This window comes from Macaca thibetana, chromosome 19, assembly GCF_024542745.1.
Source record: "Macaca thibetana thibetana isolate TM-01 chromosome 19, ASM2454274v1, whole genome shotgun sequence".
NCBI classification, from domain to species: Eukaryota; Metazoa; Chordata; class Mammalia; order Primates; family Cercopithecidae; genus Macaca; species Macaca thibetana.
Genome location: NC_065596.1, coordinates 11,918,830 through 11,932,359, shown reverse-complemented (window position 1 = coordinate 11,932,359; position 13,530 = coordinate 11,918,830). Strand labels below are relative to the sequence as shown.

Below are 13,530 nucleotides of genomic sequence, written 5' to 3'. Positions count from 1 at the left end.
AAGTGCTGGGATTACAGGCATGAGCCACCGTGCCCGGCCGTATAATTCTTTTACTATATATTGGAGTTCCAATTAGGTCAAAACCTAGAAAAATGCTTCATTTTTTTTTCTTTTGTGCCCTTCCTTCTTTCATCTTTCTCTGTTTTGTTTCTGTGGTCACTTGATGCACTTCCCGGCAGAAGGGTTATCTTCCTACCTTAATATTTATTAATATATTTTTTCCTCCAGAGACCCTCAAATCGTATGTTATGGGCCTCACTCATGGCACTGGTGGTGTTAAAAGGTTTCAGGGCTGGGTGTAGTGGCTCACACCTGTAATCCCAGCACTTTGGGAGGCTGAGGTGGGTGGATCACCTGAGGTCAGGAGTCTGAGACCAGCCTGGCTAATATAGCGAAACCCCATCTCCACTAAAAATAGAAAAATCAGCAGGGTGTGGTGGCAGGTGCCTGTAATCCCAACTACTGGGGAGGCTGAGGCAGAAAGAATTGTTTCAACCTGGGAGGCAGAGGTTGCAGTGAGCCAAGGTCATGCCACTGCACTCCAGCCTGGGCAACAGAGCAAGACTGTCAAAAAAAGAAAAAAGAAAGAAAGAAAAAGGCAAAAAGGTGATTTGGGCCAGCGCAGCAGCTCACACCTGTAATCCCAGCACTATAGAAGGCTGAGGCAGGCAGATCACTTGCGGCCAGGAGTTTGAGAACAGCCTGGTCATTGAGATGCAAATCCCATCTCTACTAAAAATACAAAAATGGGCTGGGCGTGGTGGCCTACGCTTGTAATACCAGCTACTTAGGAGGCTGAGGCATGAGAATTGCTTCAACCTGGGAGGCAGTGGTTGCAGTGAGCCGAGATGGTGTCACTGCTCCTGCCTCGGCAACAGAGCAAGGCTCTGTGTCAAAAAAAAAAAAAAAAAAGGTGCTTTAATCAAGGAATCCAAGGCAAAGAAACGCAAATGTTTTAATCTGTTTAGATAAGGAATTGCTTCTCCACGGTTAAAATGGAAAACCCACAATCGAAAGGCAAATACATTCACAAAGGCCAGGTATGGTCACGCCTATAATACCAACATTTTGGGAGGCCAAGGCAAGAGGATCCCTTAAAGCTAGGCGTTCAAGACTAGCATGAGCAACACAGCAAGACCCCATATCTATAAATAAAAATTTGAAATTAGCCAGTAGTGGCAGATGCCTGTACCCCCAGCTACTTAGGAGGCTGAGGCGGGAGGATCGCTTAAGATGCAATGAGGTTTGATGGTGCTACTGCACTTCAGCCTGGACAACATTGCGAGACCGTCTAAAAACAAATTCCCAAACGTGGGAGCGGTAACCCAGACAGTGGGTCAGTGCCTGGTGAAGACAGCAGGGGTATAGGAGCAGCCACAGGAACGAACTCGTGGAGCTCCACGCGCCCTCCGCTCCCCCAGCTGCAAAAAAAAAAAAAATGCTCCCTCCTCCAGGCTTCAGTTCTCACAGGTGGATTCACCTTAATGTTCTGACCCAAATGGATTCTCAAAAGCACGAGATCTTGGGAGACGCGGGGCTGCGGATGCCCAGCTGCCCGGAAAGGGCTCCGGGCCAGGACCGCAGTCGCAGGGATGGGACAAGACGCCTGAGGTCCCAGCTGCCGGCCCAGCCCCACCCTGCTGGGAGACCCTCGGGTCTCCTGGCCCGAGAGCTGCGCCAGGAGGACTCAGGTCTTCCCACAGTCGGTTCCGACAAGTCCCCTCCTCAGGTCTCCGGACTCCCGGTCCCGCAAACTCACCATTTCTCCGCTTAGGGAGGCTCCAGGAGTCCTCCCTACAGATCCCTCAGTACCTGCAGGTCCCGGTGCGACAAAGCATATGCAGAGCCCCAGACAGCCCTCAGCCCTGGCTGAGACGCAATACTAGCGAACCGCTAGAATAAGGAGGTTCACATGCGCATTCAAGGATGGGGGTCCACGGGCCTTTTCAACACCGATGCTGATTGGACAGTTTGTGTGGCCCCGCCCCCTCATCCCCGAGTGACAGTCATGCAGGAGAGCACGAGGCTGAGCCGAGCTAGCTTCCCAGATTGGTTTGTCCTGTCTCCCGGCAGTGTATTTCCATGTCAGCTGAATTTGTTCTTTGCCCGAGGTCCATTTTTAAGTGGCCTATTCAGTAGTGTTAAGTGTAGTTACATTGTGAAACCAATCTCTAGAACTGATTTAATCTTGCAAATTTGAAACTATCCATTGAATAACATCCCATTTACCCTTCCCCTCAGTCCCTGACACCCACTATTCGACTTTTTGATTGTATGAATTTCATTGGGTACCTTATATAACTAGAATTATTCTGTATTTATCCTTTTCCAACTGGCTTATTTCACTTAGCATAACGTCCTCAATCTTCATCATGTTGTAGCATGTGTCAGAATTTACTTCCTTTTAAGACAATTAAAGGCCAGGCACGTTGGCTCAAGCCTGTAATCTCAGCACTTCGGGAGGATCCCTTGAGGCCAGGATTTTCACACCAGCCTGGGCAACATAGTAAGAACCTGCCTCTACAAAAATAAAATTAAAAAATTAAAAAATATAGATTCTGGCCGGGTGCGGTGGCTCACACTTGTAATCCCAGCACTTTGGGAGGCCGAGGCGGGCGGATGACGAGGTCAGTAGATCGAGACCATCCTGGCCAACATGGTGAAACCCTGTCTCTATTAAAAATTCAAAAAAATTAGCCATGTGTGGTGGCGGGCGCCTGTCGTCCCAGCTACTCCGGAAGCTGAGGCAGAAGAATGGCGTGAACCTGGGAGGTGGAGCTTGCAGTGAGCCGAGATTGCGCCACTGCACTGCAGCCTGGGCTACAGAGTGAGACACCATCTCAAAAGAAAAAAAAAAAAAAAAGAATTGGGTTTGATATTAATAGTATACTAATGTAAAGGTGAAATTTGGCTTATTTGGTACAAAAATCACACAGGAAGCAATGTCAAATATAAAATGGGGTTTGGATTTCTTTAGACTATATCCATATATATATGTTATTGGCATGTGTTCCAAAATGAAGGAAAACTCTTGTAATTCTGATATATCTCAGTGTATGTTATCAGTAATAATTATAATTGTTATGTTAAATTATTGTGTGCCACAGAGGTAACAGATTTCCTTGTCAATTGTGTCTTTAACTATGGCTACCCTAAAACTTTGTCATCCATAAACAACTGTTGTCTTCTCTTGGTCCTCTTTAGAAGGTGGTTTTATAATCAGCTATAAAGCTCTAACAGGTGCTCTTGAATGCAAGTTTTTGATAACTTTGGAGATTGTGACATCAGACTAGAGAAAAAATGTTCAGGACTCTTGTCCTTTGGTCCCTTAGTTAAGTTGATACTACACAGAATAAACATCACAGGCTGCCATAAGAAAATACCATAAATGGGCCGGGCACAGTAGCTCGCACCTGTAATCCCAACACTTTGGGAGGCCGAGGCAGGTGGATCACTTGAGCCCAGGAGTTCCAGACCAGCCTGGCCAACTTGACACAACCTGTCTCTCCAAAAAACACAAAGATTAGCCACGTGTGGTGGTGCACGCCTGTAGCCCCAGCTACTTGGGAGGCTGAGGTGGGAGGATCGTTTGAGCCTGGAAGGCGGAGGCTGCAGTGAGCCAAGGCTCACAGCATTCCATTCAGGGAGACAGAGTGAGATCCTGTCTCAAAAGAAAAAAGAAAAAAAAAAAAAAAAAAAGGCCAGGTGCAGTGGCTCACACCTGAAATCTCAGCACTTTGGGAGGCCGAGGTGGGCAGATCACGAGGTCAGGAGATGGAGACCATCCTGGTTAACACAGTGAAACCCTGTCTCTACTGCAAATACAAAAAATTAGGCGTGGTGGTGGGTGCCTGTAGTCCCATCTACTTGGGAAGCTGAGGCAGAAGAATGGCGTGAACCCAGGAGGCGGAGGTTGCAGTGAGCCGATATCGCGTCACTGCACTCTAGCCTGCGCGACAGAGCAAGACTCCGTCTAAAAAAAAAAAAAAAAGAATTGGGATCTCACTCTGTCATCCAGGCTAGACTAGAGTGGTTAGCTCACTGCAGCCACAAACTGCCAGGCTCCAGCAATCCTCCCCCCTCAGCCACCGAGCAGCTGGGACTACAGGTGTGTGCCACAAACCTGGTTAATTTTTTTTTTTTATAAGATATGAGGTTGTACTATATTGCCCAGGCTGGTCTTGAACTCCAGGCCTCAAACGATCATGCCACTGTGCTCGGCCCAATTTTATTATTTTTTGTATGTCTATCCAATTTATGAAACACTAATTTATGAAAATAATATTCTTTCCTGATTCCTGGCACTGTTTTTGAAACTCAGTTGACTCTCTATATATATATGGGCTTATTTCTGGAACTTCAATTTTATGCCATTGATCTCTACGTCTGAATTGCCTCATGTATTTGACATGAAAATTTTGCTGCTACTGGAGACTGGGTGACATAAATTGTACATCAGAAAACTTCTGGCTAGCGCAGTAGCTCCCGCCTGTAATCCCAGCACTGTGGGAGGCCGAGGCGGGAAGATTACCTGAGGTCAGGAGTTTGAGACCAGCCTGGCCAACATGGTGAAACCCCATTTCTACAAAAAAATAAAAATAATTAGCTGGGCGTGGTGGTGGGCACCTGTAGTCCCAACTATGTGGGAAGCTTAGGCAGGAGAATCACTTAAACCCAGGAGACAGAGGTTGCAGTGAGCCGAAATCATGCCACTGGACTCCAACCTGTGCAATAGAGCAAGACTCTGTCTCAAAAAAAGAAAACCACTGAGGTCTTCCCAGAGGGTAATGATCATCTGCACAGTGCAGCCCATCATGTATTTTTCTTTTTTTTTTTTTTTTGTCAAGACAAGGTTTCACTATGGTTACCCAGGTTGGAGTACAGTGGTGTGATCTCGGCCCACCGCAGCCTTGACCTCCCAGGCTCAGATGATTCTCTCACCTCAGCCTCCCAAGAAGCTGGGCCTATAGGTGCGTGCCACCACGCCCGGCTAGTTTTTTGTATTTTTAGTAGAGACAAGGTTTCGCCATGTTGGCCAGGCTGGTCTTGAACTCCTGGGCTCACGCAATCCACCTGCCTCAGCCTCTCAGAGTGCTGGGATTATAGGTGTGAGCCACTGCACCTGGCCCCATCACGGGTTTTTCTTATGTGCAGAGTACTTATTCAAATCCACAGTGATTTCCCAGTTGACACACAGACAAGAACTACGGATTTTTAGAGAATATCCAAGTTATGACCGGGCACAGTGGCTCACGCCTGTAATCCCAGCACTTTAGGAGGCCGAGGCGGGTGGATCCCGAGGTCAGGAGATGGAGACCATCCTGGCTAACACAGTGAAACCCTGTCTCTACTAAAGAATACAAAAAATTAGCCGGGCGTAGTGGCGAGTGCCTATAGTCCCAGCTACTCGGGAGGCTGAGGCAGGAGAATGGCGTGAACCCAGGAGGTGGAGGTGGCAGTGAGCCGAGATTGCACCACTGCACTCCAGCCTGGGCAACAGAGCAAGACTCCGTCTCAAAAAAAAAAAAAAAAAAGAGAATATCCAAGTTATAATTGAGTCAAACTGCAGAGAGAGGGTATCATTTTGAGTACCACCCCCCAGTTTGGTGGAAAAGAAAGTTGTGATAATGTGAAATATATAATTTGGGTTTTGTACAGGGTTTCTGGCTCCCAGTTGCTAAAAACCTTGTAATTTCCCAAGTGACTAGAGCAAACGGAGTAGCTTTTGTTAAAGTATTTGGCCTGCCTGCAATCCCACCACGTTGGGAGGCTAAGGCAGGCAGGATGCTTGAGCCCAGGAGTTCAACACCAGCCTGGGCAACACAGTGAGACCCCCATCTCTACAAAAAATACAAAAATTAGCCAGGCATAGGGGCGTGTGCCTATAGTCTCAGCTACTCGAGAGGCTGAGGTGGGAGGATCACCTGAGATCAGGGAAGTCAAGGCTGTAGTGAGCTGTGATGACACCACTGCACTCCAGCCTAGGTGACAGAGTAAGACTCTGTCTCAAAAAAATGAAAAAGGCTGGGCACTGGGGCTCACACCTATAATCCCAGTACTTTGAGAGGCCACGGTAGGTAGATGGCTTGAGCTCAGGTGTTTGAGACCAGTCTGGGCAACATGGCGAAAATCCATCTCTACTAAAAATACAAAAAAATAGTCAGACATGGTGGTATGCACCTGTAGTCCCAGCTACTCAGGAGGCTGAGGTGGGAGGATTGCTTGAACCCAGGGGTGGTGGCTGCACTGAGCCAAGATTGTGCCACTGCACTCCAGTCTGGGTGACAGAGTGAAGGAGACCCTATTTAAAAAAACAAAACAAAAAATGGCCTTTTGTATTCAGTTCTTAAAAATAGCTCTAGAAGAGTTCGAGTGAAAGGTGAAAGAAATGTCTTTAGTTACAACCATCCTCTTTCCGCCACAGCTAAGTTTATGTTAATGAGGTGATTTTTGGAAAGCTCCTACAAACCACAGGATGGGAGGCTAGTTACCAGGGGAACCAACCACGTGATTGGAGCTTTGAAACTTTCAGCTCTGTCCCCACCTCCAGGGAGGGAAGAGAAAACTGAAGGTTGAGTTGATCACCAATAGTGAATGATGTGATTAATCACGTCACCATAATAAAGCCACCATAAAAACCCAAAAACAGGGCTCAGAGAGCCTTCCGGTTGGTAAATAAGAACGTAACCATATGCCTGGAGGTATCTCTTCATCTGGCTGTTCATTTGTATCATTTAAAATATCCTTTGTAGGGCCAGGTGCGGTGGCTCACACCTGTAATCCCAGCACTTTGGGAGGCTGAGGCAGGTGGATTACTTGAGGTCAGGAGTTCAAGACCAGCCTGACCAACATGGTGAAACCCCATCTCTACTTAAAATACAAAAATTAGGCCTGGTGCAGTGGCTCATGCCTATAATCCCAGCACTTTGGGAGGACAAGGTGGGCGGATCATGAGGTCAGGAGTTCGAGACCAGCCTGGCCAGCATGGTGAAACCCCGTCTCTACTAAAAATACAAAAAAAAAAAAAAAAAAAATTAGCTGGGCATGGTGGCGCAGGCCTGTAATCCAGCTACTTGGGAGGCTGAGGTGGGAGAATCACTTGACCCCAGTAGGCGGGGGCTGCAGTGAGTCGAGATAGTACCACTGCACTCCAGCCTGGGCAAAAGAGACTCTATCTTAAAATAATAATAATAATAATAATTAGCCAGGCATGGTGGTGGGCGCCTGTAATCCCAGCTACTTGGAAGGCTGAGGCAGGAGAATCGCTTGAACCCGGGAGGCAGAGGTTGCAGTGAGCTGAGATTGCGCCATTGCACTCCAGCCTGGGCAACAAGAGTGAAACTCCATCTCAAAAATAATAATAATAATAAATAAAATAAAATATCCTTTGTAGACTGGGCGCAGTGGTTCACACCTGTAATGCCAGCACTTTGGCAGGCCAAGGCGGATGGATCACTTGAGGTCAGGAGTTCGAGACCAGCCTGGCCAACATGGTGAAACCCCTTCTCTACTAAAAATACAAAAATAGCTGGGCTTGGTGGAGCATGCCTGTCATTCCAGCTACTCGGGAGGCTGAAACACGAGAATCATTTGAACCCAGGAGATGGAGGTTACAGTGAGCCAAGATTGTGCCACTGCACTCCAGCCTGGCAACAGAATGAGACCCTCAAAATAAGAGTAAATAAATACATAATAAAATATCCTTTGTAAGACTAGGCACGGTGACTCACTCCTATAATCTCAGTGCTTTGAAAGGAGCGAGGTGGGAGGATCTCTTGAGACTTGGAGGTTGAGACTAGCCTGGACAACAGATCGAGACCCTAACTTTACAAAAAATAAATAATTACTTGAGTGCAGTGGCATATGCCTGTATTCCTAGCTACTTACAGGACTGATGAGGGAGGATCGCTTGATCCCAAGAGTTGAAGGCTGCAATGAGCCATGATCCTGCCACTGCACTCCAGCCTGGAAGACAGAGTGAAACCCTGCTCTATTAAAACAATAAATCCTCCCAACTGGGCTCCTGTAGTCCCAGCTTCTTGGGAGGCTGAGGCAGGAGAATGGCGTGAACCCGGGAGGCAGAGCTTGCAGTGAGCCGAGATCACGCCACTGCACTCCAGCCTGGGCGACAGAGCGAGAGACTCTGTCTCAAAAAAAAAGGAAAAAAAATCCTTTGTAATAAATGGGTAAATGTAAGTAGTGTTTCTGTGAGTTCTTTAGGCTGCTATATAGCAAATTAATCAAACCCAAAGAGTGGGTCATGAAAACCCTGATTTACAGCTGGTTGGTCAGAAGCATAGGTCACATCCTGGGACTTACAACTGACATTTGAAGTGAGGGACATTCTTGTGAGCTGTTAGTTTCTGGTATCGGACTCTGTCTCCAGGTAGATACTGTCACAATTAAATTGAAGTATATAGCAAACACAGCTGGTGTCTGCTTGAGAAGTGGTTATTGGTGGACCAGAAGTGAAGTATTCTGCTAAATATTTTGTTAATGGTTTTCCTATCTCTTTAAGAAAAGTGTATTTGAGACCCTCGAATAGGATTTTTAAAATTTAATTAAATTTAATTTAATTTTTTTAGTTTTTTTGAGACAGAGTTTTGCTCTTGTTGCCCAGGCTGGAGTGCAATGGCACGATCTCAGCTCACCGCAACCTCCACCTCCCAGGTTCAGGCAATTCTCCTGCCTCAGCCTCCCTAGTAGCTGGGATTATAGGCATGTGCCACCACGCCCGGCCAATTTTGTATTTTTAGTAAAGACAGGGTTTCTCCATGTTGGTCAGGCTGGTCTTGAACTCCCGACCTCAGGTGATCCACCTGCCTCGGCCTCCCAAAGTGCTGGGATTACAGGCATGAGCCACCACGCCTGGCCAGGAAGATTTTTATTTTAATGATCAGCAAAGGCCTAAAAGTCCATGACCATTCACAAGTGTCATTTCCATATGGTAGATTTCCAGCACATGTTAGGAAAGAAAAAACAATGAACAGCTTTGTGTTTTACCAAAGAACAAATAAAATCCTATTTTTATTCAATATTTCAATAATTTATGTTTGCATATCACTTTGGTGACTAATGTGATTTCATAATCACTAGTATTTCATTTGATTAGCCCCACCCAATCATACCTCCCATCCTGCAAATGAAAAAAGTTAAGTATGGAGAGCACAAAGTCTTGTCTAAACTCATATGGCTCATAAGTAATAATGAAATTGGCCGGGTGCACTAGCTCACGCCTATAATCCCAACACTTTGGGAGGCTGATGTGGAAGGATCACTTGAGTCCAGGAGTTCAAGATCAACCTAGGCAACATAGGGGGATCCTGTCTCTAAAATTTAAAAATTTTTAATTTTTTTTTTTTTTTGAGATGGAGTCTCGCTCTGTCACCCAGGCTAGAGTGCAGTCACACAATCTCGGCTCACTGCAATCTCCACTTTCCGGGTTCAAGCAATTTTCCTGCCTCAGCCTCCCCAAATAGCTGGGATTACAGATGTGCACCACCACGCCCAACTAAAAAAAAAAAAAAATTTAAATTAGCCAAGCATGGTGGCGCACACCTAGTCCTAGTCCTAGCTACTAGTCCCAGCTACTAGGGAGGCTGAGGCAGGGGGATTGCTTGAGCCTGTGAAGTCGAGTCTACAGTGAGCTGTGATCTTGCTACTGCACTCCAGCCTGGGCGACAGCACATAATAGTAATAGTAATACAGTATAATAATAACAATAATAATAATGGAACTTCTCAGTATTAAAGTCCAAATGCTTGCCACCACATATATTGAGAACTGTCAAAAACTGAAAACTCAGGCCAGGTGTGGTGACTCACACCTGTAATCCCTGCACTTTGGGAGGCTGAGGCAGGAGGACTGCTTGAAGCCAGGAGCTTGAGACCAGCCTGCACAACACAGCAAGAACACTGTCTCCAAAAAAAAAAAAAAAAAAAAAAGTAACGAACAGGAACAGGAACAGCATAGCATCTACAGACAGAGAAGCAGCAGCAAATCAGTGGAGGCCAGGATTGAGACCTTCCCCATTTGGGGTTTTGGTAGACAAGAAGGACGGTGACCCAGACACTGAAAAATACCAGCATGCTGAACTTAAGGATTGGATTGTTGAAAATGTCAGGCAAGCTCCTGGCCAGAAAAGCCACACTGAAGCTCCCAGGATTCACAGAACAGTCAATAACCAAATCGTAGTTTTATGTGAAGATGACATATTCAGGCTCAGATGTATCTACATGCAGGAAGGCTGTAGTCATTCCCCATGAAATTCCTCCCACTTCAGCCTCCCAAAGTGTTGGGATTACAGAGTCACTTCGATCAGGGAACTGACAGCAATGACGGAATTAGATACCCCTGATACTAACCAGTGCCATATCCGTCTCTTGCGTGGTTACCTGGAAGGTCAGAACTACAGTGATCGTTTTGTCCAAACTATGCAAACAAGTAAACATAACTCCAAATGTGTGGTTTTTGTGTTTTTTGGAGATAGGGTCTAGCTCTGTTGCCCAGGCTAGAGTGCAGTGGCACCATCACAGGTCACCGCAGTCTCAGGTTGAAGCCATCCTCTTGCCTCAGCTTCCCAAGAAGCTGGGACTATGTCACCATGTCCAGCTAATTTTTTATCTTTATTTATTTATTTATTTTTGAAACAGAGTTTCACTCTGTTGCCCAGGCTGGAGTACAGTGACGCGATCTCAGCTCACTGCAACCTCCTCCTCCCAGATTCAAGCAATTCTCGTGCCTCAGCCACCCAAGTAGCTGGGATTACAGGTGTGCCCCCCACCCCCACGCCCAGCTAATTTTAAAAATATTTTTAATAGAGATGAGGTTTCACCATGTTGGCCAGGTTGGTTTCCAACTCCTGGCCTCAAGTGATCCACCCACCTTACCTCCTAAAGTGCTGAGATTACGGGCATAAGCTACTGCACCCAGCCAATTTTTTTTATTTTCTGAAGAGACAGAGTCTCACTACATTGCCCACACCGGTCTCCAATTCCTGGACTCAAGCAATCCTCCCACCTCAGTCTCCCAAAGTGCCAGGATTACAGGTATGAGCCACTGCACCCAGCTCAAATGTGATATTCCAAAGGATGCAGGTGGCTATGTTGGGATAACCAATGAAGGTAAGGGACAATGGAAGTACAGGTTGAGGGCAATGAACAGGACACACCTGAGAGTCTGGTTATTGGCCTTGACTATGGGAGTGTCTTGATGCTTCACAAAGACCCCAAAGACCCCCCACAAAAAGGTCACAGAAGCACAGGCCCAAATGGTCATTATAAACCAGGAAGGTCGCCACACTGACAGGTAGCGATCTTACTTACAGTTTGAGTCTTGATGCTTTGTCCATGGTGCTCACTGTTCTGCATCTAATTAGAAACAAGAGGATGCATTTTGTGAGTTTCAGCAATTTAGAACCAAACATCACATGGGACAATCTTGGAAGCATTGCTCCCCCTTCATCTACTGTAACCTCAAACTCTTAGCCTTGAGATCTTCCTGCCTCAGCCTCTGAAGTAGCTAGGACTACAGGTGAACACCACGCTTAGCTAATTAAAAAAAAAATTTTTAGAAATGGGATCTCGCTATGTTGCCCAGGCTGGTCTTGGACTCTTGGCCTTTCAAAGTTCTGTAGGGACACTCTAGAACACTTATTTGAGATAAATTTCCTTCCACTTTACAGCAGCACGGATGGAACTGGAGGCCATTATCCTTTTTTTTTTTTTTTGAGACAGAGTCTCGCTCTGTCGCCCAGGCTGGAGTGCAGTGGCGCGATCTTGGCTCACTGCAAGCTCCGCCTCCCGGGTTCACGCCATTCTCCTGCCTCAGCCTCCTGAGTAGCTGGGACTACAGGCGCCCGCCACCGCGCCCGGCTAATTTTTGTATTTTTTCTTTTTAGTGGAGACGGTTTCACCGTGGTCTCGATCTCCTGACCTTGTGATCCGCCCGCCTCGGCCTCCCAAAGTGCTGGGATTACAGGCGTGAGCCACCGCGCCCGGCATTATCCTAAGTGCGATAACAAAAACAGAAAGTCAAAAACTGCATCTTCTTACATATAAGGGGGAGCTAAACAATGGGTAAACATGGACATATAGAGTGGAATAATAGACACTGGAGATGCCAATAGGTTGGAGAGAGAGAAGGGATGAGGGATGAAATATTACCTATTGGATACAATATACACTCTGGGTGATGGGTGCACTAAAAGCCAGACTTCGCCACTATGAAATATATCCATGTAGGCCGGGCGCGGTGGCTCACGCCTGTAATCCCAGCACTTTGGGAGGCCGAGGCGGGCGGATCACAAGGTCAGGAGATCGAGACCACGGTGAAACCCCGTCTCTACTAAAAATACAAAAAATTAGCCGGGCGCGGTTGTGGGCGCCTGTAGTCCCAGCTACTCGGGAGGCTGAGGCAGGAGAATGGCGTGAACCCGGGAGGCGGAGCTTGCAGTGAGCCGAGATCGCGCCACTGCACTCCAGCCTGGGCTGGGCGACAGAGCGAGACTCCGTCTCAAAAAAAAAAAAAAAAAAAAAAGAAATATATCCATGTAACACAAGTGCATTTGTAACCATAAATCTACAAAAATAAAAATGAAAATAAAAAGCAATAAAAACATGCCTAAACTAAAAATAAACAAAAAACAAAAAGAAACCATTTCCTTCCACAGTAAAATGCCATTTACTGAACATGTCTCATAGATCGTGATTGGTCTGAAAAAAGTCCCTGTGCCCAGGTTACGGTTGCAATTTACCACCAGAGCCAAGTGCTCGGGTGTCCTACGGTTTCTTTTTTCTTTCCTTCTTTCCTTTTTTTTTTTTTCTTGGGATGAGTTCTGGCCATGTTGCCCAGACTGAACTCAAACTCCTGAAGACACATGATCCACCCGCCTCAGCCCACCCACCCCCCAACTTCCCCCACCACCCCCACCACGCAGTAGCTGGGACTACAGGTGTGCGCCACCAAGCCCTGGCTTGGGGTTCCTTTTCTAAAGTGCCAAATGTGTGGAGGTGGGGAAAAGAAAGGTGGACGCCTCAACGCTGTTATAGTCAAAGATTAAAATGCACCCACACTTTTTCTTACACATGATGGAGTAACCGTCTGTTTATAAACAAGGGTCACTATTCCACGAGAGGCCTTACAACATTATGCCAAGCCCCTGGTACCTGGAGGATATCAGACCCTCCTGTTCCTGTGCGGCCTTGACTAGACGACCACTTGCTCTGGACTTGCTCCTCGAGGGGTCGCTCCATCTGGAAACTGAGACTGGAATTCCTGCGCATCCCTGTCCCCGCATCCAGAAACACTGCAGGAAGACTTCCGTGTCCGACCCGAGATCCGGAACAATTTCTGCTTCAACACAATTGTCCACGGAGGGTACCAGTTCCGTCCCACCGGCGGAAGCGAGATCTGCCTAGCTACTAGACCAGCCGCCTAGCTGTCATTCGGACAAAAGGGGGCGGGACTGTATTAATTGTCCAATCAGGGGCGCCGCCGGAAAGAGGGTACGACTACCCCTCGCAAATGCGT

The 13,530-nt window shown here is 46.9% G+C and overlaps 4 protein-coding genes across 5 annotated transcripts in view; 2 read left to right on the top strand and 2 right to left on the bottom strand.

Annotated features, from left to right (window-relative positions):
- The window catches only part of ZNF490 (zinc finger protein 490), a 34,952-nt gene extending 21,522 nt beyond the window's left edge, over window positions 1-13,430 (bottom strand). The window contains exons 1-2 of one of the 2 annotated variants that reach the window (XM_050770435.1): window positions 13,167-13,430; window positions 11,325-11,369 (exon numbers count right to left, since the gene is read on the bottom strand). In XM_050770435.1, coding sequence (XP_050626392.1) covers window positions 11,325-11,369; window positions 13,167-13,283 — 162 coding nt within the window. In that variant the 5' untranslated portion in view covers window positions 13,284-13,430. The remainder of the gene's footprint in view (window positions 1-11,324; window positions 11,370-13,166) is intronic. The other variant, XM_050770433.1, reaches the window with a different exon arrangement.
- The window catches only part of RNASEH2A (ribonuclease H2 subunit A), a 239,428-nt gene that overhangs the window by 21,342 nt on the left and 204,556 nt on the right, over window positions 1-13,530 (top strand). The window lies entirely within an intron of this gene.
- GET3 (guided entry of tail-anchored proteins factor 3, ATPase) overlaps window positions 1-13,530 on the top strand; it is a 422,808-nt gene that overhangs the window by 272,214 nt on the left and 137,064 nt on the right. The gene's annotated exons all lie outside the window — the stretch shown is intronic.
- The window catches only part of LOC126942542 (zinc finger protein 709), a 143,994-nt gene that overhangs the window by 103,718 nt on the left and 26,746 nt on the right, over window positions 1-13,530 (bottom strand). The window lies entirely within an intron of this gene.